At 49.8% G+C, this 26,725-nt stretch overlaps 11 protein-coding genes across 11 annotated transcripts; 4 read left to right on the top strand and 7 right to left on the bottom strand.

Moving 5' to 3' along the window:
• Nucleotides 1-23: 23 nt before the first annotated feature.
• ACHE_10307S (uncharacterized protein) lies at nt 24-1,581 on the bottom strand (the record flags this gene model as incomplete). Its single annotated transcript, XM_043277820.1, has 5 exons — nt 24-556; nt 618-1,257; nt 1,313-1,361; nt 1,419-1,464; nt 1,572-1,581. 5 exons carry the CDS (start codon nt 1,579-1,581, stop codon nt 24-26), a joined length of 1,278 nt encoding a protein of 425 aa, XP_043131427.1.
• Nucleotides 1,582-1,886: 305 nt separating this feature from the next.
• On the top strand, nt 1,887-3,784 carry ADE2 (phosphoribosylaminoimidazole carboxylase ADE2; the record flags this gene model as incomplete). The annotated part of the gene is made up of 4 exons (XM_043277809.1): nt 1,887-2,352; nt 2,408-2,505; nt 2,564-3,521; nt 3,588-3,784. The coding sequence occupies 4 exons, from the start codon at nt 1,887-1,889 to the stop codon at nt 3,782-3,784; spliced, it is 1,719 nt and encodes a 572-aa protein (XP_043131426.1).
• A 460-nt stretch (nt 3,785-4,244) lies between these two features.
• Nucleotides 4,245-7,143, bottom strand: ACHE_10305S (uncharacterized protein; the record flags this gene model as incomplete). Its single annotated transcript, XM_043277798.1, has 7 exons — nt 4,245-5,822; nt 5,874-6,013; nt 6,071-6,281; nt 6,338-6,516; nt 6,566-6,919; nt 6,989-7,028; nt 7,093-7,143. 7 exons carry the CDS (start codon nt 7,141-7,143, stop codon nt 4,245-4,247), a joined length of 2,553 nt encoding a protein of 850 aa, XP_043131425.1.
• A 2,288-nt stretch (nt 7,144-9,431) lies between these two features.
• On the bottom strand, nt 9,432-11,472 carry ACHE_10304S (Zn(II)2Cys6 transcription factor; the record flags this gene model as incomplete). Its single annotated transcript, XM_043277787.1, has 3 exons — nt 9,432-10,317; nt 10,412-11,017; nt 11,078-11,472. The coding sequence occupies 3 exons, from the start codon at nt 11,470-11,472 to the stop codon at nt 9,432-9,434; spliced, it is 1,887 nt and encodes a 628-aa protein (XP_043131424.1).
• A 2,120-nt stretch (nt 11,473-13,592) lies between these two features.
• ACHE_10303A (putative C6 transcription factor) lies at nt 13,593-16,095 on the top strand (the record flags this gene model as incomplete). The annotated part of the gene is made up of 4 exons (XM_043277776.1): nt 13,593-13,599; nt 13,664-14,080; nt 14,139-14,901; nt 14,958-16,095. The coding sequence occupies 4 exons, from the start codon at nt 13,593-13,595 to the stop codon at nt 16,093-16,095; spliced, it is 2,325 nt and encodes a 774-aa protein (XP_043131423.1).
• Nucleotides 16,096-17,281: 1,186 nt separating this feature from the next.
• Nucleotides 17,282-18,678, top strand: ACHE_10302A (uncharacterized protein; the record flags this gene model as incomplete). The annotated part of the gene is made up of 2 exons (XM_043277765.1): nt 17,282-17,927; nt 18,035-18,678. 2 exons carry the CDS (start codon nt 17,282-17,284, stop codon nt 18,676-18,678), a joined length of 1,290 nt encoding a protein of 429 aa, XP_043131422.1.
• Nucleotides 18,679-19,537: 859 nt separating this feature from the next.
• Nucleotides 19,538-20,200, top strand: ACHE_10301A (DUF4202 domain-containing protein; the record flags this gene model as incomplete). Its single annotated transcript, XM_043277754.1, has 1 exon — nt 19,538-20,200. One exon carries the CDS (start codon nt 19,538-19,540, stop codon nt 20,198-20,200), a length of 663 nt encoding a protein of 220 aa, XP_043131421.1.
• A 133-nt stretch (nt 20,201-20,333) lies between these two features.
• ACHE_10300S (VIT1/CCC1 transporter family protein) lies at nt 20,334-21,370 on the bottom strand (the record flags this gene model as incomplete). The annotated part of the gene is made up of 3 exons (XM_043277743.1): nt 20,334-20,835; nt 20,889-21,237; nt 21,298-21,370. 3 exons carry the CDS (start codon nt 21,368-21,370, stop codon nt 20,334-20,336), a joined length of 924 nt encoding a protein of 307 aa, XP_043131420.1.
• A 697-nt stretch (nt 21,371-22,067) lies between these two features.
• On the bottom strand, nt 22,068-22,706 carry ACHE_10299S (uncharacterized protein; the record flags this gene model as incomplete). The annotated part of the gene is made up of 2 exons (XM_043277730.1): nt 22,068-22,548; nt 22,603-22,706. The coding sequence occupies 2 exons, from the start codon at nt 22,704-22,706 to the stop codon at nt 22,068-22,070; spliced, it is 585 nt and encodes a 194-aa protein (XP_043131419.1).
• A 1,263-nt stretch (nt 22,707-23,969) lies between these two features.
• On the bottom strand, nt 23,970-25,415 carry ACHE_10298S (F-box protein; the record flags this gene model as incomplete). The annotated part of the gene is made up of 1 exon (XM_043277719.1): nt 23,970-25,415. The coding sequence occupies one exon, from the start codon at nt 25,413-25,415 to the stop codon at nt 23,970-23,972; it is 1,446 nt and encodes a 481-aa protein (XP_043131418.1).
• Nucleotides 25,416-25,774: 359 nt separating this feature from the next.
• ACHE_10297S (uncharacterized protein) lies at nt 25,775-26,065 on the bottom strand (the record flags this gene model as incomplete). The annotated part of the gene is made up of 1 exon (XM_043277708.1): nt 25,775-26,065. One exon carries the CDS (start codon nt 26,063-26,065, stop codon nt 25,775-25,777), a length of 291 nt encoding a protein of 96 aa, XP_043131417.1.
• Between the last annotated feature and the right edge of the window lie 660 nt (nt 26,066-26,725).

The following is a 26,725-nucleotide window of genomic DNA, read 5'->3' as shown; positions in this document are numbered from 1 at the left end:
ATAGAAGAAATCCAAGTAATAGGTCAACTCTTAGCAGGCTCTGTTTCCGCCTGCTCCTTCTGCTCCTTGTCTGAGGACCCTGTTGCCGACTCGTTTTCGTTCTTCCCCTTCACATCATCTAGAGAGATATCTCCATCTCCGTCTTTTTTTCCTTCCTCAGAGGCAGAAGCTGATTCTTGTTTTGGCTTCTCGTCATCCTTCTCTTGCGCCGGTTGTTTGATAGCATTGTCGTCCGGTGGCGCGTCACCAGCATTGTCGACATTCGACAGGGGCATTTCTACACCCTTTCCATCCTGCAGCCCCATATCTTCTACTCCTACCACCGGTGGGCCACGGGCGTGTGGTACCTCCTCGGAATCGGCTGGTGGTGGAGATCCAGAGCTTCCCAGTGCTTCGTTTTCGATGGCTGATGTCGTTGTGTGCGTGGGCGATGTTGTTTCCTGTGTGAGTGTAGATGGTTCGATTTCTTCTTGGGGTTGTGGTTGCTGTTGTTGCTCGCCCTGTGGCGCTTGTTGCGCACGGTGTACAGTAATAGAAATCGACTCGGTGGTTATTGCTGGATAAGAAGTTTCAGCAAACTAATCGAAGCACAATGGAGTTATGATTGATTGAAATACCTTTCGCAACAGGTTCCCCATTCTCCTCTTCAAACGAAGCAGCATTCAACCATGGAATCGGAGTGAGAAGGGCACCGCCCAACGACTCGTCGCTTCCAGGGGTATGGTCAAACAGCAAGCCACTGCTTCCTCCGCCGTTTGTTACACCATTTGGTTGGCTTGTGCTCGCCTGTACTTGTAGAGGGAATATTTCTGCGCTACTCGTAACTGAAACGACTCGATCGACAGCTCGCAGATAGGCAGGGAGGGTTCGATAATGCGCAGTGGGATGTAGGATGAGCTCTGCAAGTCTCTGGATCGTATGCGGCGGTTTCGAAGAGAATAGTGATCTCAGAGTAGATTTGATGGAGTCCAGCAGCAATGCGAGCGGAGCGGGGAGGGATTCGTTCGTAGGGCCTGTGAATGATTGAGACTGCGAATCTGGCACCCGTTCGCTCAAGGGCGAGGTCGCCGGTGCGGCGGAAGTTGGTGCAGGTCGTGGAGGAGTCTGTAAATCTGGCAGGTTGTTCTCTTTATTGCTGGACGACGGAATTGAGGAATCTTGCGAGGAGGGATCGGCGGAGGATGGTAATTGATGAGGAACGGAGGACGGTGCGGCTTCGGGAGGCATCTTGGGCATCGGGAAAATATTGTAAACGATCTATAGCTGTCAGTACAGTTATCATGGCAATTAATTGTCTAGGGCAACTGCGCACATATTCCAACCGTTCGACCAAAGGTTCAACCAAGCCAGCCCATTTCCCACTGGAGAGAGTCAGCTATTCGATTTCAAGCACGCCGCCGATAAACGCCTAAGCATACGATTCCATCAGGCCACCTTTGGCGACGATTTGTAAGGCTTCTTCATCTGTTAATGACGGAACGTTAGCTGGTGGGAGCACCAGTATAAACAAGGCTAAATAGCGTGATGAAGCGATCCAAATCAGCTCCTAGTTTCAGACAGCAGGGGCTTACCTAGCGACATTCTGCAGGGGTACTGAATCCCAGATTTGACAAAGAAGCAAATAAGCTCCTGACGACAATCGAGTCGAGCAACGATGAACCAAAACCAATGCGACGAGGCACTGTCTGTTAAACGCGCGCGGCGGGGCGGTAGTTGCAGCTTCCCATTGGCTCGCTGGACTTCCGCTTATCGGGGTCTCACGTGATGGTTATCGGGCCAATTTTTTAAACGCAGGCGGGTCCACAGATTTGGATGGAGGGGCTCTTGTAAATCTCTCCTTCCCACTCCATACTTCAATCGCAAGCCGGTCACTAAACGATATTACGATGTGGAACTCGCGTAAAGTCGGAATCCTCGGAGGCGGCCAGCTGGGCCGTATGCTCGTCGAGTCCGCCAACCGACTGAACATCCAGGCCAATGTCTTAGATGCGGAGAATGCCCCGGCTAAGCAGATTAGCGCTCACACCGGCCATGTGACGGGCTCGTTCAAGGAGCGTGAGGCGGTGCGCGAACTTGCAAAGGGCTGCGATGTCGTGACTGCTGAGATTGAGCATGTGGATACCTATGCGCTTGAGGAGATTGCCTCGGAGGTCCGGATCGAACCCAGCTGGGAGGCTATCCGGACGATTCAGAACAAGTTCAACCAGAAGGAGCACCTTCGCAAGTATGGCATTCCGATGGCAGAGCACCGGGAGTTGGCCAAGAACACTCCGGAGGAACTTGCGGCGGTTGGAGAGCAGCTTGGGTTTCCTCTGATGTTGAAGTCGAAGACTATGGCCTATGATGGACGTGGTGAGTCATCGCATTGAGGTTTGTGAATGCATGGACTAACATGGAGATAAACTAGGGAACTATCGTGTGAACTCGAAAGATGACATCCCCGAAGCATTGGAAGCACTCAAGGACCGACCTTTGTATGCGGAGAAATGGGCTTATTTCAAGATGGTTCGTTACAATGATTCTATGGAAGCGGACAATGTCTAATTTGGTTTCTTCTGAGTAGGAACTTGCTGTCATGGTTGTGAAGACCAAGGATGAGGTCCTGTCGTACCCCACCGTCGAAACCGTTCAAGAAGACTCGATATGCAAGCTCGTCTACGCCCCCGCACGAAACGTCTCGAACGCAATCAACCAGAAGGCCCAGGAACTCGCCCGCAAGGCCGTCTCCGCCTTCGAGGGCAAGGGTGTCTTCGGTGTCGAGATGTTCCTGCTCGAAGACGACAGCCTCCTTCTCTGCGAAATCGCCAGTCGCATCCACAATTCCGGCCACTACACCATCGAGGGCTGCCCCTTGTCCCAATTTGATACCCACATTCGTGCCATCCTCGACCTCTCCATCCCCCCTCAAAGCCTCGAAATCCGCCAACCCTCCATCATGCTTAACATCATCGGCGGCGCTGAACCAGACACCCACCTCAAGGCCGCAGAGCATGCACTCTCCATCCCCAACGCCAGCATCCACCTATACAGCAAGGGCGCTGCAAAACCGGGCCGCAAGATGGGCCACATCACCGTGACCGCTGCCACGATGCACGAGGCCGAGACGCACATCCAGCCGCTCATCGACGTCGTTGACGACATCCGCGCGCAGCGCACCGACGTCAAGACCAAAGCCCAGCCATCGGGCCCCTCGAAGCCTGCCCCCTCCGTTGCTGTCATGATGGGCTCGGATAGTGACCTAAAGACTCTCGTGCCGGGTCTTAAGCTGCTCCGAGACTACTTCGGTATCGAACCTGCTGTCGATATCACCTCTGCCCACCGCACCCCGACTTACATGGCCGAGTACTCTGCCGACGCTGCCGCACGGGGTATCAAGGTCATCATCGCCGCTGCCGGTGGTGCCGCTCACCTGCCGGGTATGGCAGCTGCCCACACTGCCCTCCCTGTGATCGGTGTCCCGGTTAAGGGTAGCTCGCTCGACGGAGTTGACAGCTTGTACAGCATCGTCCAAATGCCCAGAGGTGCGTTTTTATCCTCCATCCCTTCTTCACTAAACATCAGAAACCATAGTTAACAATTGTAAACAGGCGTCCCCGTCGCAACCGTCGGAATCAACAACAGCATCAACGCTGCTCTTCTGGCAGCGCGCATCCTGGGCTCGTTCGAGCCGACTATCCAGCGCAAGGTCGAGGCATACGCGGAGAAGGCGCGGGCTGAGAACATGGAGCAGAAGGGTGTCAGGATGCAAGAGCTTGGGTGGGAGAAGTACTTTGAGTCTATGTAAGTGGGCGTGAGCTTGGACAAAATATTTAAATGTAGATATAATTACGTTTGGATGAATCAATGGGTTAAGATTTACGGTACGATAATGCGTATAGAGGATTGGGCCCTATAAAGAATGGTACATAGACCAACACTACTACTACAACATACAAGGGGCGGCACAACAGATTCATGCAATATATAAGTGGAAGGTCTACTGCATATATATCTAGCTTCAGACACTAAATATAGGCGGACTGCCATTATTAAACAATACTCATACAACACAAACAAATAATCGCAGTACCCAAGAGATATCACAAAGACAGTTAGTACTAAGGAACACAGGAGAAATTTAAAACGACTCGCGTATATGATATCTGAACGAACAAACAAAAAGAAAAAGACATAACGAGGAAAAGAGAATAAGAAATCCATTAAGTATTAAGTGATGTAAGTTCACTTAAGACATCTTTATTAAGTTAAGCCGTCTGGGGGTTGAAGGCGGCGGGAGCACCAGGAACAGTAGTTCCATCAGCGACGTTCTTCGCGGCGCCGTTGGCGCCCGCACCAACGTTTCCACCCTCAGTACCGAATGCCTGGTTGATCTCATCCGAGAAGCCACGCGACGGGTATCCATCGGCCTTGGTGACACCGTCCGCACCGTTAGCGGCACCGTTAGCGGCACCGGCAGTACCGGCAGCAGCAGCGGTTTCAGATCCATTAACGCTACCAGCACGGTGCGGCTTGCGGGTGATAGGCGCCGGCTTGGGGACGTCTGTGGACTCGGACGCGTTGCCAAGGCTGAAGACAGGCGACTCCCAGCGCTCGCCCTTCTCCGCAAGTTCAGCGTACTCGGTGGCCTTGGTAGTGACGCTGCCGGGCAGTTTGATCTCAGGGAACTGCGAGTCGCGGAGGGTGGCGGTCGTCTGGACCTTGGTGTCGCGCTTGGCAGCCTCTTCCTGGGCCTTCTTGCGCTTGTCAGACAGCTTCTGGCGGCAGACGTCCATGTACCGGGCGTAGATGCTGGTCTTGTCCTCGGGGTCGTTCTTCCTAGCGAGCTCCTCGGACTTCTTGGCTTCGTTGTGTACGTCGCGGGCGAAGTTGTCAGCAGAGATGAAGGACTCGCGGATCTTTTGTTCGAGGACCTTCTCGAGGGTTGGGCGGACGATCTTGAAGAGGAGGGGCTTGAAGGTCTTGAAGAGGACCTTGTGCTTGGACTTGCGCAGCTTGATGTCCATGTGGTGGATGTCAACAGAGACCTTGTCCACCTTCACGATGTGCTCCCGGTCTTCCTTGTTGGCAATGGAGGCAGCGATCTTGAAACCGAAGCCCTCGCCGCCAAGGAGGATGTCCATAACACCCTTATCGGTGATGGACGGGAAGCCCTTCTTCTTCTTGATGTAGTAGCTGACATCAGTCAGGTCAGCCTGGATACCAGAAGCGGAGATCATGATCTTGTTGTCGCGCTTGCTGCTGATCTGCTTGCGACCCCAGCGGAAGTAGTTGTCGCTACCGAACTCCAGGACGTTGGGCATGAGGTTGTCGCTCTCAACGACCAGGTTCTCAACGACAACGTCGGCCATGGGGTCTGAAACCTCAATACGAGGAATAGGCACGTAACGCACGTGCTCAAATATACCAGGCAGGATCACGTTGCCAATGTCCTTCAGGAGATGCTTCTTGAAGGCCATCTTGCCCTCTGAGTTGCGACCAAGGTCCAAGAAGAGCTTGTTCATAGCGTCTCCAAAAGCCTTGTTCTGGGAGTCCTCATTGTACTGCTCACCAAAGAACTTAACCTCATCCAAGATGCGGGTGGTGTGGGATTTGTAACGGTCCCGCAACAAGTAGCGGCCGTGGTCGTACAGGTGGTTCCAGTCGCGGTTGCAGTCCTCCTCCATGACGTAGCCCTGCTCCTGCAGACACTTGCGGATGAAGGTGTTGACATTCTTGAACCAGCCCTTGAGTTCAGGGTCCTTCTCAGCGTCGCGGTAGACGGTCTCGAGGGAGTCGAAGAAGTCGTCCAAGGATGTGCTGTTGGCGAAGCGCTCAAGCAAGACCTGGGAATGTTAGTACACGAAGACAAACAAGGAGAATCCAACGGAGCTTACCCTGAGGTTGGTCTCGACTGTTCTCACGCCGTCGTTGCCGCGGACGTCCTTGACGGTACCAGTTCCTTGCTTAGACAAGTCTTGGGAGTGACGAGCATACTTCTCCGCAAGGTTCAGCAAGGTCTCAATGGCTCTTTGGTCTAAAGCAGCTGTCAGTGACAAACTCCCTCGACACCCGAAACGGGAGTTGGACTTACAATCAGCATGACCTTGGACTTCCATGACCATCTTTTTCAGACGCCAGATAGCCTGCTCGCGACGCTCCTTGGGTACCTTCTCGGACAGATATTCCTTGCCCTTGTCAGCGTACTCACGAGCGCGTTCCTTGGTTGATCGCCGTGTAGACTTCGAGACCTCCGACTCGCCATCGGCATTGGCCGAGGGATCGGACAGCATGCTCTCACGGTCCTTTGCATCAATCAGTATGCTGTATTCGGTTTGGTAGGCGCACGGGAAAGACTTACGCCCTTGTTCCTCTTGAACTTGGCCTTGAGCTGCTCCTTGTCAGGCTTCTCATGCCAGGTGTTCTCCTCAGCAGGCTGATCAATCTGAGAAAGCTGTTCCTCAGAGGGACGGAGCTTGTTGGCAGCGGTCTGCGAGGCATCACTAGCCATGTCACGGATGATGACCAGCGCATCGCTCACTGTACTGGTTAGAAAAAGTCCCAATTCAACAATAAAGGAGGAACTTACGAATCTTTCTGAACTCCCCATTGGTGATAAGAAGCGTACCCAGTGTCTTCAGACCCTGCACAGCGTTGTCACCATCCTGCTTGGCAGCCTCCTTGTCAACAGGTGCATTAGGCGTCTTCGTCTCAACATCGGTCAGACGCTGAGCCTCCCAAATAAACTCCTGGAGCAGATGGCCATCGTTCTTGGTGAGAATCAACTTGCGAGCCTGGTCAATGACCTCACGAAGGTCTCCAACCAGCTGCTGACCTTCTTCCGATAAGTCCTTGGAGGGAGACGAGATGATCTTGGACTGGAGAGCGCTGTTCAAGGCGATGTCGCATTGCTTGTTCGAGGGGAGCTTGCCATGCTTGAAGCCTGTGTTCAGAAGCTTCAATCAGCTGTTGCGCCAGAGATGCGATGACAAAGTCAGGCTATGCAACTTACCATGGTAGATTCCGTACAGTTGGAGCTTCTGGTTGATGCTCTGCAGGAATTAGAGGGTTAGCAAGGGCTAAACAGAAACAGACCGCCCGGAGGATGCTTCGTACCTGCTCCTTCTGCTTGCTATCAGTGGGTTTGTTAACCATTTTGGACGGCATGATGCAAAAAAGCCGTTCAGGTGGTCTGAACGGAGAGAGATTATGTACGAGGGTATGTCAAGGGATAAGTATATTCCGGGCTAAGACAATTGTCACCGGAACAATCAAAATTAGAAACAAAAGAGATGAAATGAGAAGGGATTGATTAGGTGTGTCGTTGTGGGTGGTCGATCGCGTCGCTGGGGTATCACTGGGGAATGAAGGACGCAAACGGAAGAAAGCAGTCCCTGAAGGCAGAAAGCAAATCGAGGGATGCCCAAGAATATGAGGGGGAATAAAAAAGAAATAAGGCAACTCGATATTATGAAATATGTATGTAGTAACAGGGAAGGGGCAAATAATAATAACAGGGGGTTAAACCCAAGGGAAAAGAGAGGTACTAAATGGTAGTGGTAGAAGAGGAATTCCAACCAGAGAGAAAAAGGAAAAAAGGAAAAAAAAAACAAAGAATTGAGAAGAAAAAGCGGATTTGTCGGTTTAAATACGATCCAGACTAAATGATCACCATTTGTGTGAATCTTCTTCATGGAGGAAGTTACATAGTACAGGCGAGTTTCTCTCTCTCCATACAAGTTTCCCTTGTTTACAGGAACGGATGGCGTGACGTCAGTGCTATCATCAGCGCATCAGAGCGTCTCCGTTCGGAAATGCACACAGAGAGAGAACCACTTAACCACTTAGCATTAAATCCCCGGTTCCTGAGATGGATCCCAGTTCCTCATTTAAACTTCAGGCGAACAATTATTGTGTGGCTTAACACCTGCTACTAGTACTATTGTTGCACATCGCACAGAATCTTATGAGCTCATGTCGCGCTCACTCTCAACACCCCCCTCTGTAAAACTGTCGTACATGAACCAACATTGAGAAACGACCGGATCTCTTCCCCCCCCTTTTTTTTCTCTCTCTCTCTCTTCCATGTTCCTATGCATCGCCTTGTTTTCTTCTTCGGAGCAGAATCCGCACAAGAGCAGTGATCATCCCTCCTGGGAAATCCTAATCAGAACATGTCTGTGGCAAAAGTTCGCTTCCGGCATAACAATTTAGGTTATCTGGCGTGGGCTTGGATGGAGTACGTACTCCGTAGATGCCCCCCTCCCTGTTAGCCCGATGCAATATTTTAAATCATCCTAAGTGAGCTTCTTCACTTCCTTATAAGCCACGGTCTCCACTGTTTCCACATATGGCCGCAACTTAACAGAGGCACCCAAAGCTGTTCGGAAATGTGTGCTCCCTACTCTGAGTAGAACGAGGACCCATCATACCCCCGTTCGGAATGTGCTAGTGGGAGTGTGTTCTCTTCGCAATTCCCGATTGCGGAACAATCGCGATCGGTTGTTGGCCGATCTAGTTTGGTCTGGGCCACCGAGTCATAGTGGTGGTGGCTGGTGGTTCGTCGATCTCACTAGTTTGGCTGTTTTCCCTCTCTGTTGTTTTCGCATTCTTTTCTTTTTTGCCGCCTTCACTCGCCTTCTCTCCCGGGGATTTTGTATGTATGAAATCCAGAACCGATCGCAATCGTTTTCCGTGCATGGCCTCCCGAAGAGATGCTGCAATCGTCATCGCATCGACCAGCTGTATTGTTGTTTGGGCCAGCGCCATGCGATGCTGATCCCAACTAACCACAACCCATGCGATAACTCTGGTCGTTTGACGTCAGATAATTGAACCTTGTCCCGTACGCGTGGAAAATTGCCGTGCCAGGTTGCTCGTCATAAGCCGTACAGTAGTCATGCTTGTGCCCTTTGGATCTCATAAAAGTACGGTGATAGACAAAAGTCATGACAAACAATGAGAATCGTTGCAATGCCACCTGGTCCAACCATTTCCCCCTCTTCTACACTATACATGTCATCGTACATGCCTGTGTTGTCACTTTGTCAAACTGGCACTCGCATGGTCCGCCCCAATTTGACCTAGGAAGCAAGGATGGTCCTCTGTGTGGGTTGCCGCTGTCAATTTCAGTTAAAAATGATGATGCCTGGCCCATTCGGTCGAGACCCGCGTGGCAAACTGGAAGATCATAAGGCAATGGAATGGATTCCTTTTCTCCTTGTCCGAAAAAGGGGTTCTTTCACTATCGTACAAATTGGCCCGGTTTACAGTAACAACGTGGTATCATTGAGTAAGAATACAAGGATCGATCTCATTTGGACAAATCAACCCCCCAAATCTGCGTCTTGTTATATGCGTCGCCGTTAAAAAAAAAAACAAACAAACAAACAACCCGCTAAAGGCGCAATGCCAATTATCATATGCACCAGATTCCGTATGTTGGGACTCCTGAATCAAAAAGGCCCGTAATTGAATCCGGGATAGTGAACACCGCCGGCGGACGGCGTCACTGTTGTGGGTGGTCCAGCCATAAACGCCCCCGATCCTGGAGGAAGATAGACTACGGAGGGCTGCGTCAACCACTTTCGAACAGGTGCCGCGGCTTGCTCATATTGTTGCAAGAAAGCATACATTGCCCATTTCCTTGCGCTGTATCGGAGAAGATTCTGCGTGTATGTCAAGCATCGAATCGCACGTGCAGGGCAGTTGGTCCGTCCTTCATTGCCAAGCAACGGCGGGTCCACGCTTCCAGGTGGCACCGGCGGAGGTGCAGGCGCAGAGGGTCTCAAGACGATATCATAATCCTGGCTCAAAAGGTCGACAAATCGTCGGCCAACTTGATATGCACGCTGGATGTCAAGAAAGGTCATACATGGCAGCATGTTGGGATTCTCGAGCGCTTGATGAAGCTGGCTAATGTAATCCATACAGCGATCGAACAACATGACCTTGTTGAAATCGCAGACTATGGGGCATCGATGCGACGGGGAAAGGATGATGATGGTTGTATACAACGCCTCGAGTCTGTACAAAACGGGGAAGTGATGAGGGACGTTTGTAGGTGCACGGTCAAACCATTCTTGGGCTTGTGAGCAGCGAGCCCATATCAATGGCAAAGGTTGCTGAGATGATTCACGTCCGCTAAAGTACATTTCTTGATAGGCAGTCGACATAATCTGACGGATTTTGACGAGGTATAATCCAGGCTCTGAGCTGCGTTGGAAGAGGTGGCTCTGTTCGGTCAACGATGAGCCTAGTGAGGTTGTGGGAGCCGGGAGGGAGACATTGATAGAGGCATCTGAGAACGAAAAGGTTCTCCCCAAGGCTGAGCTAATCCCTCTTTAAATTGACCCTCAGAAAGAGGGAAGAAGTCAGAAGATCTTGACCTATTGGAAGTATGCAAATGTTTAGGAGCAGAGAAACTAAAACATACCTATCCAAGCAATAAGTACAGTGGAACACTCTGCGGCAAAGATCCAGCCGGTCTCGATTTGACACCACTTCTTCTGGGGGATCCTGATGCAATCCCAAATCGACGATGAGCCTCACTGCCATACCAACCAGGTACCAACTGCGAAAACGCATCGGATTGGCGAGCGAATACTGAGCCAGCAGCAGGATCGCTTGTATTCCGACAATGGAGCCAGGTTGGAGAACATCCTCGGCATATTCGAGTGCTCCAACTACGAGAGCCAATGACCGTTGCTGGCTCTTGTCATCACTATGATACGACATGGTGGCAGAAGCGATCGCTAATACCATTCGCACGAGGAAATGATCGAAAGGCTTAGCAAAACGTCCACCAGGCTCATAGATGGAGTCTATGGAAGTCCAGAGACTCCGTTCAACGAAAAACGGCAGCTGGGTGTATATGTTATCAAAGTAGAACTGTAAGAGAGGCGTGGCCTCGTGACGCGGAAGCAGTGGCGGCGATGATATATTCGGGAGTGAGTCGACCACGGCAACTGATAGCAGAAGATTGGAAAACGACATTGTTGAAGTGATACCACGGAAATCTCGTGAAGTGGCATTGACGGACCTGAGAGCATGTTAGCAACCCTCATTCAACCGAACTTGTTGCATAGAAGGTAGGACACACAGATAACCGAAGTCGCCCACAAGGTCATCAATATCAGACACTTCTCGACGATGCGCCTCAGCCACGGTACCTGTAGACGAGATAGCCGTGATCGAGCTCTCCTGTAGAACCCCGGCGTCGTTGATGGACGCATGCTCCTTACGATGACGAAGAGTTGCAATTTCCTTCTCGAGTTTCTCACAGTATCCTTCCAAAGAGGCGACGTAGCTCCTCTCTTTACCCTTGGCAAATTCATCACTGGCACCAGAGCAACTGCCAGCTTTTCCAGCCTTCTCACAAGCCGAGCAAGCTGGTAGTTTGCCGTCGCACTTTATCTTGGCGGTGCGGCATCTTGAACATGCAGCCACCGGCCGGCTAACTTTCAGAATTGGATGGTCTAAAAACGAAGAGGACATGTTTTGGTTGTTATCTTTCGTTTACATGTTCTGCTTGTCTGGTTAGCGAACTAATGAGAGGTTCTAGGAGTAAAAAGTATTATTAAATGCCAAATTACTCACCTGAAGAACGTAATTTAAAGTTAGGTGATATGTTTCAACTGGCAGCACGATCCCGGATAGATGGCCCGTCACAAGTTAGTTTCGGGTACCAACATGAAGACGCATCCGTAACCGTTTCTCCTTGTAATCCCTTCGAGTACAATTCCTGCAGACAAATAGCAAGGAAGCAGAAAAGTCTGCAGCTGCAGAGTTGCTGTAGTAAGCAAGCAAAACGCACTTTTACGGTGTGCGCAGTAGCACAAACAGGCCTCAGAAAAGCAAACTAATTCAGAAGAACAGAGAAGAGACAGTCAAGAAACAGGCGTCATCCCAGATCAATTGAAGGTAATCGTAATTGCAGCGACGTCGTTGATTTCCGAGGTCGCCGAGAGATATCCAAGTGTATCACGAAGGTTATCGAGTGACATGCAGGAGAAAAGCACCGCTTAGTCACAATCTCAGGGATTTCGCAGACTCCTCGAATGATTACTCTGTAGAGTTACGGTTTCAGGTACTGTAAGTTGTTCTTGCAAATAGAGACGAGCGAACAAGAATGAAAGAGGAAGAACTGGGGAGGAGTCAAAAAGAGGTTGCGTCGTCTTAGCTCCGACCGCCAATAACACCCCGCGGTATGAAAATGTTATGAAGACAAAGGAATGAAGAGACTGGATCGGGGAAATTGAAAGAACGGAGAAGGAGGAAGACTATGAAAAGAAAGAAAGAAAAAGGAACAACTTCCTTTAGGGTGAAAGATTATCGATTCTCGATGAATCCCGGTCACGGGGTTCAGCCAGCATGATGTTGCCTTACTTGGTCTCTACTGATTGATAGGATCACTGACACTACCACCATCGCAATACAGAGTAACATAGCAACCAACGCCAAGCAGGGACAATAGATACCACCTCAGGCTGGACACGTATCTGGCATGATTATTCTACTCTCCTAATTCCTGATCATAATCAATTATAATATCAGCGCGCTTGGATCGGCCTCGATAGTGTCATCATCCAGTGATCGCAACTTGGTGGCAATGGTTCCCTGGTATCCGGCCAGTTTCAGCTGGACCCTGTCAAGAGTAATAGTACAGAGTAAGCTTAGAGATTTCATTATATTTCTACTACGTATAAAGTAATAAGCAATTGAATTCTGTTTCCTTCAATAAGGATGCTTGGTCAGGCTTGGGGATTATATAAAGAACTGCGCCAGTGGTCGTTCTGAGATCCCGTCGATCCCCGTTTAGGACAAAAGAGCCTCGGTCCTGTTCCCCTTCCGCCCCTCTTCCTTTTCACTTGTCATTTTGCCTCTTTCTCGTTGCTTCCTCTGTACTGTGATGCTCCAGGGTTCTGATCGTCAGGGCGGATAATAAATCCGCCAGCAGGAATCCAAAAATCCCTAGGGAATATTGTCAATTAAGAGGTAACTATTTGCACTACCAAAAGAGTTTCCCCGTCGCATGCTTGGCCACTTCCAGCGACAAGCTAACCATGCTCTCTTGTCAATTCGAACAGTGTCATGCATGTATTGTAAAATACATAATTACCCATTAGACTACGTGCGACAGTCCGCTAACTCGGAAACGAAGACCATGTCGACTTTGCCCTTGTGCCGAATGTTCTGCCGGTCTTCCAGTCACATGTACCTCGAACGTTGAACCCGTCTCGACGACTACCGTACACACACGCACGTACGCTCCTGAGAGCGAAAGGATATAGAACGGATCTTTGTGATGGCATAACCGTTGAACGGGATAATCTTACGCTCAGTGTCACGACCAGATTATTCGCGGTCTATTGACTTCGGAAATCTTTCTTCTTCGTGATACCCCATCATGGCGATGCCTCAAGTCTCGCCCAATGCGCGATCCCGTATGAGAAATTCTTTGAATAAGACATCATCTAAAGCATCGCAGCAATCGTTTGATGTGCCTGACAATAGGATCGCGCATACATTGACCGCTTGCGCGCGATGTCGACAGGTATGATATCTTTTTTTTTTCCCCTTAGACAAAGACTAATTCAGAGATAGCGGAAATCTAGATGCGATGTGGGAATCCCAAAATGTGCGTCATGCGAACGCAGTAACGCTAAATGTGTCTATTACGATTCAGCCAAAAATGCCACCGTGCCACGAACCTATATCATCTCGCTGCGCGAAAGGGCGCGGGCGTTGGAAAGTGAGGTTGAGAAACTCAAAAATGAGATTCAACATGCTGCAGATGCAGAATTGATGGTTCGAGGCGCTGGTCGCATCCGGTTCAAGGAGAACGATGAACCTCGATATCTAGGTCCCTCCAGCGGCATTGCCATCACTCGCCTGGTCATGGAGATGGCCAAACAACATACCGACTCGAAGAGTATCAAAGATGTTGTTCCCGAATTGACTGCGCAGGAAATTAAATCTACCTTCTCGGAAGAGAGTAACAAACCTACGTCTAAAATTTATCCCATGATCAGCTCCATCCCTCAGTCCAATCTGCCCCCACGCAATCTAACTTATCGACTCATGGACCTGTTTGCTGTCAAGGGTATGCTTTTAACTTTGTTTTGCGCCTATATGGCGTTTGGCTGACCTATTCTCTACAGCGCAAGCAATGCTTCCAACATTGCACTACCCCACGTTCCGTCAAGAGGTGGAGGAGGTTTTTGATGGCTCCGACGATCCTCGCCAGAACTTTCAACTTAGGATAGTGATTGCGATCAGTATGCAAAAACTGAGCACGGATTATGCCGGGTTGGCGGATAGTTACTACCTCGCTGCACTGCCATACTTGGAACCGTCCCTGAAAAGAATGGATCTGGGGGCGTTACAATGCCTTGCCCTCATTGCCCAATATTCGATGCTGACACCTACGAGAACTGCAGCTTATTGGGTCGTCGGACTGGCAATCAAATTGAGTCAAGATCTAGGACTGACCGAAGAGTCCACCATCTCAAAGTCACCGACTGGTGAGACGTTAAATTGCTTGGAAGTGGATATGCGGAGGAGACTATTCTGGATTGTTATGTCGATGGAATTTGGTCTTTCACATAGTCTTGGCCGTCCAAGCTGTCTCGCGGTCAGTCACGATCATGTCAACGTCAAGTTTTTTGAACAGGTCGATGATCAGTACATCACACCGGATGGCATTCTCCCCGGGTCAAAACCGATATTGACCAAGTGTATTGCAATACACTTTTTGAAAATGCGACTTTTGCAAGCGGAGATCAGACGCACCCTCTACCTGAACAGACGCGACAACCCGATCCATGATCACGATCCATGGTTCAGGCAAATGGAGGAAAAGATGGAGCACTGGGTGGTCACTTGCCCTAAGAACGATGGTGGTAGCGGGCTGGGTGAAACATGGTAAGTTGCGGACTTCTGCTGCCATAATAAGTGTAGCTCTAACATTGTCTTTCTAGGTTCCGCGGCAGGCTGAATACAATGATCGTGTTCCTCTATCGACCATCACCCCAGGTCCCTGAGCCCTCTCCTGTCGCGGCTGAAAAAGCCTACAAGGCCTCGATTTTCAACGTTGGCATGCAACGACAACAGATCGCAACCGGCTCAGTGGATTTGACTTGGATCTTTACCCAGTCGTTATTTATGGCCTTGAACACCATTCTTTGGTCGCTCTCATATCCTAATATTCGCAAGGATCATCCGATCGAAGAGGTGCAAGGCCATCTTGATGTAGCGCTGGAAGCCATTATGCTTGCGGCCAAAAGATGGCCTGGGGTAGAATCAGCTCTGCTTCTCTACAGAAGTCTGGTTGCCGCATGTCTGAAGGCATATAATACTGAAGAGTCGTTCGTCGTTCGCTCTCCGTCCAATCCATCCAACCATGCCACGCCCGGATCGTGTCAAGACGCGATGAGTCCTCCTGATATGTCTAGCCCTTCAAGCATCACTACGTCATTACAATCGCACAATGCCCGCTTCGGTAAACCTTCCATTACGGATGGCTCATCCACAAGCACGGCATCACGGGCACATTCAACAGATCCTACCTTGCCTTATTCGCATTCATCAATTTCATCTACACCACCCATTGGAGTAGCGGAGTCAACGCCATACCAGATGTTGACTCCACCGATGCAACAGCAGCAGCAGCAGCAGCAGCAGCAACAACAACAACAACAACAACAACAACAAATACCCATCTCCAACGACAGCCCCGCAATGCAGTTCACATCACCGTCATATGCTACACCGGCAGCCACATACGGAGGTCTGCAAGTCGACCCAACCACCCCATTTAACGCATTCCCAACTGTGGTTCCAGGTCTCCAGGGCTGGGATCCTGACTTCAACCTTGCCTCCACAACAGCCGGCCATCTGGCCTATGTCGAAGCAGCAGTTGACCCAATGAATTGGACAAGCACCATTGCGGATCAATACTCGCAGTATCTCAACGCGCCCCTTCCGGTTCCATCGTGGCGTGAGCGAACACTTAGCTACCAGGAGCAGGTGGAATTGATGGCATCTTTGGAAGACAACATCCCCGATGTGTCCGCGCAACTGATGGGCGATGCGTCGAACACTTTCTATCAACCATGATTCACTTTCATAATGACGAAATATGACTTCCTAAGAGTCTTCTTCATGAGGGATGGTTATTCGCTGGGGTGTTGCAAAAAATTTTTATTTTCTTCGTTTTCTTCTGCCTTATACATCTTTGCATGTACAGGTCTGGTTACCTGTGTCTAGTAATATTATTTTTGTTGATAATAGACAATTATTGAGGACATCCTCGGGTTTTGTATTTGATCATGCTCCATTACAGTGAAAAGTCCTTCGAACATAGTAGCAGTAAGTAAATTGGAGCTCCTTATACATGGGTGGGAAGGGAACACCCTACGGAGTAGAATGAGTAGGGCATATATGGACACAAACCTGAGGTCCCTCATTAAAACAAGGGTGGGAAGCTGTTTCATACAGGCGCATGCATTTGACATGCATTTCCGGCATTGTTCCAATCGTACGGAGCGGAGGAAACTGATCATGTTTCGTCATGTATTATTTAAAGTTGATAAATCTAATTAGTAGGGCTGCATTACAAACAGTGTTGCTGACTTCAAAATTTGAACTTGACATCCAAAGAAGCATACTGTTTATGTGAAATATTTACAAAGAAATGTCGTACCGTCCTTTATCTTCAATTTTTTTTTTCAACAATCACTCCATGATCCATGGTCATCGCGCTCTTTGTCGTTGTTACCGTATCATCGGGTACCATAACCTTACCGTATAGATAATACCAACCGTATTGTTCCGTACTGAAATTCCGTACCAAAAATAAAAAGGGCGGTCACGTGCCGCCCAGGCTTTTTGCCGTCATCCAACATCCTCAGAACCGCCTCCCGGTTTGGTGAGCAACGAAAGGGCCGCGCCTCTTCACCACCACCACTGTCATCAGCATCCCATCACCATTCCACCACCAACGATCCTTCGGTTTTTCGACACTTTGATGTGGTTCCTAGTGTCGAAACTCATTGGAATGTGTGACTTCTAGACGGTCGTGCAACGTCCTGCTCGCCCGCTGGAGCGATTCTCGACCGGGCATCTTTTCCCTTCCTCCCTCCTCGCCCCCTCGACTTTCCTCCTCCGCCCTCTCCGCCCTGATCAGTATTTGGTGTCGACGATTTCCAGTCTGAATTGCCGCTTACCGGATCGCCTAGGCTTGGTTCTTTGTCGCCAGTCGTTCATCTCCTCAATTCCCTATCCATCTCGCCAGACCCGACCCATGTCTGATCGCACCTCATCTGCGACCTTCCGAGTTGGATTTCCTTCACCTTCATCCCCTTCAGTCGGTTACTTGAAAGAGAACGATCAACCGTACATTTCGTCAGATCACTTTCCCCAGACTCCGACATCGCCTCCGTTGATGTCGGTCAGCGCTCAGAGCCATGCCACATACTTCGCACCCTCGCAAACGTCACCTAGGCAGGCAACATCACAATCCGCAGACTACTCCTCACTGCCCCCTTCGGATCCAATGTCTTCCCAGATATCGCAACAGCCGACCCTAAGCAGTACGACGACTTCGTTTCCGACTCCGGCCAGTAGTGTGAGTGGTCATTTGGTGGACGCGGACAAGTTGACTGGTACTGGAATGCAGGAATCTGGGTCAACTGTCACGGCAGATGCAAATCTGGTCCCTACACAAACGCCTCCAGAGCACACACAGACAGACCATGACCGGAATATGGGTGGGGCCGATCCCGGGACTAGAGTCCGGGATTCTGCGAATATGGACGCAATGGAGATCGACAACAATGACAACAGCGGTAGCAGCAACAACGAGGGTGCGGCCTCGTCGGAGAATAATGGTTTCAGCTTAGATTCCCTTCAAAGGGAATTTACCTCGGCCTACCATCTCTGCAAAAGCTGTAAGAGTTTTTCCCCAATTTCAATCCTCATTGCAGTTCACCCTGCACCTGTTTGATTTCTTTTAGGGATTGAAATTGTTAACACTGCTCTATTTTGAACTTTACAGCCCATGTTGCAACTGGTCCAGACCCATCATTAGACCTTGTCTCGTTGTACGGGCTCGGTCCGATTGCGAAATCCGTAGCACGGATGGATCCGGTCACGGGAGAAAAGATCAATAGACTACGGAAATCATACGAAGGCAAGTTGAAAGGGCTTGGTTTGGCGGGCAGAAACAAGCCTGTCAAAAATGAGGCAGGCATGCCTGGTAGTCTGAGACATCTCACCATGTGGCCTGAAGAGGAATGGCAGAACCAAAAGGTCTTTGGGAAGCAAATCAAGATTGCGGACATGGATTCAGCATTGCAACAGTTGCAGATGAAGGCTATGAAATTGGAGCCAGGCACCGTGCCAAACAACGATTACTGGGAGGACGTGCTGGGCCATGAGAAGCCGTCGAAACATGCAGGTGCAGGTGATGCTGGGAGAAAGGCGGCTGCGCCATCTGGGGGTGTTCGAGCGCCCAGTCAGTCAAACGGCACACCCGCTCCCGCAGAGCTGGAGCGAAGTCGACCCAGTCGCGGACACAAGAGACGTTACGATGACAACAGCTTTGTTGGTTACGGCGAAGGTTACGCAGATGACGACGACGAGGGCGCCTTCTATTCGAACAGCGAAGGAATCGGGAAGAAAAAGCGCAAGAAGGTATGACGGGACTTTTTTTTTTCGTCTCCGTGTATCTTCTTTTTTTTATTACTCGTCCGGCAAAGATTGCTGATGTTGTTGGTCGTTTGTTTCGGCTTCGGTTTCGAAAAGGATCATGTTCCGAAAGTATCTACTACACCTTTCTCCGAACGACGAGGCAATGGCATGTTTGGAATTGGTGCCAGATAATTGAAAGGTCCCGCAATATCGGTGGATCTACAAAAAAAAGGTCTCATTTCTATTTCGTTTATTATACCTTCGTGCACAGATTTGAGGTTTTCTACAGGGGGCTGGGCTTGGGATTTGTGGCTAGGGCTTTGCTGCAGCGGACTTTACGTGTAGCAATATTGAAACACGGATCCAATGCATCAGTTCTAAGCCCCCGTCCTCGATCTATTTCTGATTTCTCCGTACATTTTTGCATCATGGTGCTGGATATACCCGGCTTTCATTGCTTTTGATTGGAACGGCGTTTGGATGGAACTAATCGGACCTGACTTTGTTATTCTGTCTGTCTGCCACTAAGTTGGCACCGTTTTGGATTTGCAGTTTTGTTGGAAGGCTTCAAGCTTCAGATTTAATGTTTCTCCCATGTGTTTTACAGCCGTTATCATGTCGTTTAGTTAAGACCGATAGTCTGCATGAGCTATGCTAGAGAAATGGACTGTCTTGTATTCGTACCGTATATCAGTAGTTATAGTCGTACTGTCATACAGTCCAAGTATCCGCGGCCAAATCCCGTGGGGCTATGGCGGGGTCTGCTGAACCAATCCAATATTTTGTATTTCATCTTGTCAATTTCCCTTCACTTTACCAAGCTACACACATACAAACCATCAGCAACTCAAAAGCCAACACTATCAAGATGACAACCCCCTACGAAAAAGCCCTTCACCAAGTCGACCAAGCCCACTCCGAAGACCCTCGTCGAATCCCCTACCCAAATTCTTCCCAACCCACCTCCCTACAACAGCAACAAGATGAAATCCAAGAAACCCAAAACGAGACAATCCCCTACGAACTCCACTACGCCACCAAAATGACCCAATACCTCGATAAACGCCAGCCCAACGCATCCGAACTCCTCCGTCTCGCTATTCGCGCTCAACATCTTCGCCGCTGGGAGGTGCCGAGAGATAGCTATCCGATGACTAAAATTGGTTACCATTCGTGGAGGAATCATCTTGCGAAACGGCAGGCTGAGCTTGTTGTTGAGATCTGTGTGAAGAGTGGGTATACACAGGATGAGGCGGAGAGGGTTGGTGCGCTAGTTAGGAAGGAGGGATTGAAGCGGAATCCTGGAGAGGAGAGTGAGACGCAGGTCCTCGAAGATGTGGCCTGTTTGGTGTTTCTGGATGATCAGTTTGAGGATTTTGAGAAGGGTATTAAAGATGAAGAGAAGGTGATTACTATACTGAGGAAGACGTGGGTGAAGATGTCCAGCAAGGGGCATGAGATGGCGATTGAGTTGAGTGAGGAGATGTCGGAGAGGGCCAGAGGACTGGTGCAAAAGGCTTTGGGTGGTTAAATACTTTTGGGTGGATTTTGGTTCTATAGTACATCGAAAAAAGAAAAAGCCCGCCGTGCTATATGGTATATCATACATCCAAACGCCGAAAACAAGAAAAACCGAAAGAGAGTGAACCGAAAGGAGAAGAGGGCTAGGCAGTGTCAATCAACCTGACCAGAGCAATAGCAGCGCCAGCAGCAACACCACCGACAAAACACATCTCAATTCCTCCCCGAATACCGGCGATGATATTCTCACGTCCACTCCACCCACGCACGATGCAGGTCTTGATATATCCAAATGCCAGCAATGTCACTGCCATCACGCCAATACTATAATACAGCGCGGCGATGACCTGATCCGCAATGAAATAGGGGATCAGCGGAATGAATCCTCCAACGAAATAACCAATGGCCAAGGTAATGGCCGAGATCCATGCTTGGTTGCAGTCCGGTTGCGATTCTTTGTGGTGGAAGGTGATTAGGAACTCAAGGAGGCGGTCATGAGAAGCATGCAGGGAGGCGTTTATCTGACTGACGACGTCGGAGGGGATACCATGCGAGGAGAAGATGTTGTGCACAATGGCACCAGTTTCAATGGGAGAGGTTTGAATCAATTCTTTTGTTTCGCGCACGGTGGTTTCATACGACTCTCTTCTTCAATTAGCACCTGAATCTCAGTTCATGTCTGGGAAGGGAAAACATACGCTTCACTCTTCGCGCCAACATAACCACCCAATCCCATCGAAAGCGCACCAGCAGTCAACTCTGCCAATCCTCCCAGGACAACAACCTTAGTCTTTCCCAGCGCAGACAAACCCGCACTCAGCGCAAACGGAACCGTCAATCCGTCTGAAAGACCCAAGATCGCATCCGAGACGATGCGCGGATTTATGCGCGCGCGCGTGCTGCCACTGGAAGTGCTGTCGGTGTCATAATCGTTGTTCTCCAGACCAGAGGGGTTGTGGAATGTGCTGTATGAACGCTGCGATTCGAGGTCTGAGTCGGAGAAGCCATGGAGAGTATCTGAATCTTCAGGGGAGAGGAGAGGCTTTCCTGCACCGGGATAGGGTTAGCAAGCTGTTGAAGCGCTGGGGTGATTCCAGGTGTACTCACTGCTACTATCTTTGGACTTGCCGTTGTTGGCCTGACTCGGAAAGAACTTTTGCTTGATGAATAAAAGCGCCATCTTTCCTTAAAAAGTATTTGAAGATTCTCCGGAAAGAACGACAGGAAAGGTTGAGCTCTGACGTCACGGTAAAGTCTAGACTTTTTTGACAGTTGGACAGCGATTCTGTACGGAGTAGAACAATACCACAGTACCATAATAAGAAGAGATCAATCAGCCTGAATAGCTTGAGAAATGAAGAGCCCTACTCCTTCCATTTTATATCTTCTCGCCTCCCAATGCGACAAAATTGCAACACTTGCCGTTTGGTAACAGACGAACTGACTCTCCCAGCCAATCAGAGCTCAGCCAAAAGTCAGCGACGGAGATCTCTTCCATATTTTTCTATCACCGAAACCAGCAGTGGCCAATGGATTCGTAATGGCTGCTAATCAAGGGGATGTGAGTGGCTGTCTCGATTTTTCTGATGTTCTTTTCTATGATTGTTCTTTTTCTTTTGCTCTTCCTCATTCGTTGATCTGCTATGGAAAGGACGGAAGTCATTATTGGTGTGGGCGGAGCGGAGTTATTATCCTCATCAGCCCTATGGCTACTGCCTACAAAAGGTACTCTCAGTCACAAAAAAAGTAGAAAATCGAGGTATCATTTACTATAACCTAACCAGAATGAACCTGTACAGAAAACCAAAGAAAACTCCCAAGTCATAGCGACTCGAATGCTTGATTATTAACAGACAAATATTCCTCCCTTAACACTCTTACAGAGCAAGAGCGAGACCAAGGATACCAGCGGCACCAGCGACGGTGGCAGCCATAGCGGTCTGAGCGGGAGCAGCACCCTCCGAGGTGTCGCTGGCAGCGGCACCAGAGCTCGACGAGGACGAGGACGACGAAGAGTCGTCGGAGTTGTCGCCATCAGAGTCCGAGGTAGAGGTGGCAGTAGCGCTACCACCGGTGGTGGTGCCGCTCGAGCCGGAGGTGGGAGTGACAGAGGCGTCGAGGCTGCTCTGGACGTCCCACAGGTAGCTCTGGACACCGGTGGGGACGCTCGACCACCAGTCGGGGTACTTGCTGCTCTCGAGGTCGTTGAGGACAGAGGTCTGGGCAGCGGAGTTGGTCAGGATGTTCTGGAGCCAAGTGCTGGGGACAGCGGTAGCGAGGACCTCGACCACAGAGCTGGGGACGCCAGGGATGTCGAGGTTGGTGGGGATGGATGAGAGGATGCCGGTTTGGGAGGCACTGTGGTTTGTTAGTCTTGGTCTCTTTCTCTCTTCAATTGGTCAAAGAACTTACAGAGAGCCCAGGTCACCGATGAGGTCGGAGTAGTTGTTGCCATCCTGGGGAGCAGCCATGGCGGTGGCCGAGAGGAGGAGCAGAGAAAGTGTCTTGTACTGCATTGTGACGGTAGGTAGGTACTTTTGCTTCTAACAAAAAGACTTGGGGTATCAAGAAAGACTGAGGAATTATTATGCAAGAGAGGAATAGTGATAAATCTGTATCTAAATAACCAACCTCAGTGGAAGCAACGAGCCCTTTAAATATTTACATCCTCCCATCCACCGGCCGTGGGATTCGCCCAGAGACACGCAAGAAAGCCTTGTCGGGACGCAGACAAAGAATAACCGAATCAGGGTCCATCATGGCGCCAACACAAGCAGGCAGTGTCTGGGCTAGTAGCGTCGGGCACGAGCCTTCCTCATTCGGCCCCCAACTCTCGTCGCCATACTAGCATCTGTAGTGTTTGACTGCGCCAACCGGAGGCTGTCCGTGCGGATGCGCTGTCGGCGCCGATCACCGGGCAATGCGGCTCTGCCTCGTATTCAGGCAGGATGATGTTCATTACTGAGCCTTATTGAGCAGTACCTGTATAGAGAACTTGTACTCCGTAGACAAAGGCAGAATGCAGGAGTAAGCCAACATAAAGAAGTGATAATATTACTGTACTAACACTGCTTATTCTGTAGACAGAATACCTAGTTACAGTACTCCGGAGTAATCCGTCCACTCCCGAACAAGGCTACAAGCTACCCCGTAAGGGTAAAGCGAGGTCCTCCTTGGCGCTTAATTTCCCACTGCCATTCCCTCTCTCATTCTCAAACACTCGCTCTCACATTCTTTGTCCCCCACAAGAACACTACGCCGCAATACTCGAGTCATTTCCGCGGGTTAGCCACATTGCGCGATTAATAAATCTACGGTCAATTCAATAGCGATCCCAATCTCTGCGCCTAGCCCTGTCTAGCCTTATGTCGCTCTTCACCGTATCGTGTCCTGTGCCGCTCAACAAGGCAGACTAACACTGATCGCGGGGGTGATTGTGTGATGGGGCTGATTTTGGTGTTCTTCCGGTGGTCCCGGCCCCATCGCTTAGCTCAACCAATTAGAGGAGAGAGAACCCCGCCTGGTTCGCCATATAAACCACTTCAAAGTAAACACAGTGCCTTCGGGCATTTGGTCAATTTGAAACGATACAGAGAAGATTAGCATGGCCCCTGCACTAAGGATGACACGCTCAATCAAAGAGAAGCTACCAGTTTTTTTTTTTTTTTTGTTACAGGGCAAAATTCATGATTTTTTCCTGATTGGGAATTGTAGGCTACGGTGGAGGTGCGTTCGAAACCGGTAGGCTGCGACCTACATTTTTTTTTCTTCCCTATCCCCTACAACTTAAAGTACGAATATGGCCCAAAACCAGGGCCAAGTTCATCAGCCACAATGTCCACACGAATCTCAGTCCCTGTACGGGTAGTCTGTAACTCCTTCTCTTCGAAATCGATGCCGCTCCATAGACGATGATAAATACGCGACAGAAACGGCGTCGCTTCTTTATAGGTAGGATGCAAATGCTGCACACGCTCGTAAATGGTTAACTGGTGCCAGCGACCCATACATAAAGCCAGATCATCTCTTAACCCAAGTTCGAGCAGCGTCGCCGGCAGAACGGAGCGTAAGTCAATTTGATCTCCTGGATCGAACCCCAGAAGCATGATGATCGGGAGCTCGGCACTTTGCAGACGAGGGAAGTTCTTTAAGAAACCGTTGAATGGGACGCATAGCGCTTTGCAATCCTCGAAAGTGACGTATTCTTCATAGACGCGGGGGTAGCAGTCAAGGCCAACAGACAGTTTCTCTACGGTTTCGCTGACTGAACCTAGTGCTTGGACGAGGAGTTCGCCTTTTTGAAGGACACTCTTGTCGGGCCATGAATATGCTAGACCCAGGTGGAGGTTCCTGAGAGTCTTTGTCTGGCTTAGGAGAAACAGGGCATCTTCTTCTGTAATGGTCGACCGGGCCAATACCAGGGTGCGTAGGTTTCCAAGGTTACACTTGAACTTTGCTTCTTTTAGCCCCGTGATCTCCCTCAGCCAGATAGCCAGATGTTGAAGCGCTGGTAAATAAAACCACCCTGTGAATTGTTCCTTATTGTAGACGGACGGAAATCCTTCTGTCTCCTCCAGCTCCTCTGGTAGGTGACCATACGGCTCTGGAAGCGGCACATTCCCACCATAATCAACCAGCTCAAGCGCCTCAAACCGCGGCAGTATGTTATTTGAGCCTAAAAGCGCATGCCTCACCATTCGACCAGGATACCCACCTTGCCAAACGAAGGAGTAATCCAAGCGAAGCGTCCTCAAATTGTGGAGCTTGGAGATACAAACCGTCCAGAAGACATGGAAATCCCCCTCGTAGACCGCCTGAATCCACTCATCTGTATTAGGAAACCGAGCCCGCTGGATGATGTCGATTGTTTTATCCACCACATCGATAAACGCTGTCTGTTCTCGGGGCCAATCCCGCAAATGCCATGGACTCGGCCAGCCGAACCATTCAGGATCTGCATAATACTGCCGAAAGGACGCCACATGATGTACGAAATTTGCTAATTCCGGCCTTGCAAAGAAGGTACGCAAGAGTTGGAGTGGTGTACGGAGGCGAGGTGTATCCCAGTTTATGGTGATTTTTCGGTATAGGTAAGGCTCAGCAGAAACTCGTAAGGCCCTGCAGGTCTTTGAAACTCTGGATCGGTCATCTACTGGGAGGTATTCGAGGATTTCTTTCCAGCAATCTTGTGGGAGTAGGTGGAATGGACCAGCGGAAGAAGACATTGGTGAGACGAAGCAAACATCAGTGTGATACGTTGACGATTCAGGTAGGAGATGAATGGCAGATGAGAAACTGGTTGTTCAATGGTGAAACGGAGGGTGGATAGAGAAGAGCAGCCATCACGTGCCACAAGTTGGACGAAAAAAGAATTCCATTATTGAAAACGAATCATATAGATATGATATTTTCTTACCGTACGAGTTATCTCGACTAAAAACACCATTATGTGGAGAAGTGTAACTATATTATCATTTGCCAATAGCGGCTTATTCCAATGCAATACGAGGCAGCCTCATTCATTACAACATACAAGCTTTCATATCAAATATACAATCATATCCCATCACGACGCGTCAAGCGTTCAAGCACCCCCCTCCCTCTTCGCATACTCCTCCTCCATCCTCTCCTCATACAACTGATCCGCCTCTTCCTTACTCAAGGCCCGATCACTCCCCGCATTCTCCAAAAGATCCGAGTTCTCAGCCGCAATGTATCCCGGGGCCGTCACCACGCCGCCGGAGCCAGTGCCCACCAGGCGACCGCTGCTGTTGTTTTCCATGCCCGAGAGGGCTTCGAGGGAGGCGTAACCTGCGGAGCCGGATGGGCGGGTTTCGTTGGAGGATTTGGTCTGGTCGTAGGTGGGAATTGGCATTTTAGGTTGTTTTGTCTTCGTTCAGTGGGAGTAAATATGTGAAGGTTTGGTGTTTGTGCGTGTTCGAGTGACAATTGTATTGTTCTGGGGATGGAAGGACGAAATAGCAATGTATGAAGTACAATGGGAGTATTTTATATTGACTCAGCTGTGGCGATAACTAAGAGCAGGACGTCATGGCTAGATAAGATCCTGTGGCTGTTGTGGCTGTGCTGTGGCGTAATGACTGCCCTTTACGGTAGCGAGTTGTCATCGTCCATTCCAGCAAATTTGGACTTACATGCTTGGTCGAATAATGATAACACATCCATTTTCTATTAGACAGCAACGGTCTCTATTCATTGTCTACTCCATACGAATGCTACGGAAACCTCTTCTCCACTCTCGAGCATGTAGCTCAAGAACTGATGAAAAGGGAAATGAAGATAGATGTCCTCGAAGAGGAACGGTGCCAAAGAATACGCCTGTCAATGACCCGAAGGCCGTTGAACGGATTGTTCCGCCGCGCTGTGCAATGCAGGGCCCAATCCGTGGTAAGCCGCCTACTTGAGCGCAGCCACCCAAACAAGGTAAGTATGAAGAAAAGAAAAGAAGGAAAATTTCAAAAGGGTGGACGGGGAAGAGACTTTATATAGGAAGAGGCGGGGGAAGGGGAACCGC

The sequence above is a fragment of the Aspergillus chevalieri genome, chromosome 1, assembly GCF_016861735.1.
Source record: "Aspergillus chevalieri M1 DNA, chromosome 1, nearly complete sequence".
Classification (NCBI taxonomy): domain Eukaryota; kingdom Fungi; phylum Ascomycota; class Eurotiomycetes; order Eurotiales; family Aspergillaceae; genus Aspergillus; species Aspergillus chevalieri.
Note: the sequence above shows the minus strand (reverse complement) of the source record. Positions and strands in the feature narration are given on the sequence as shown.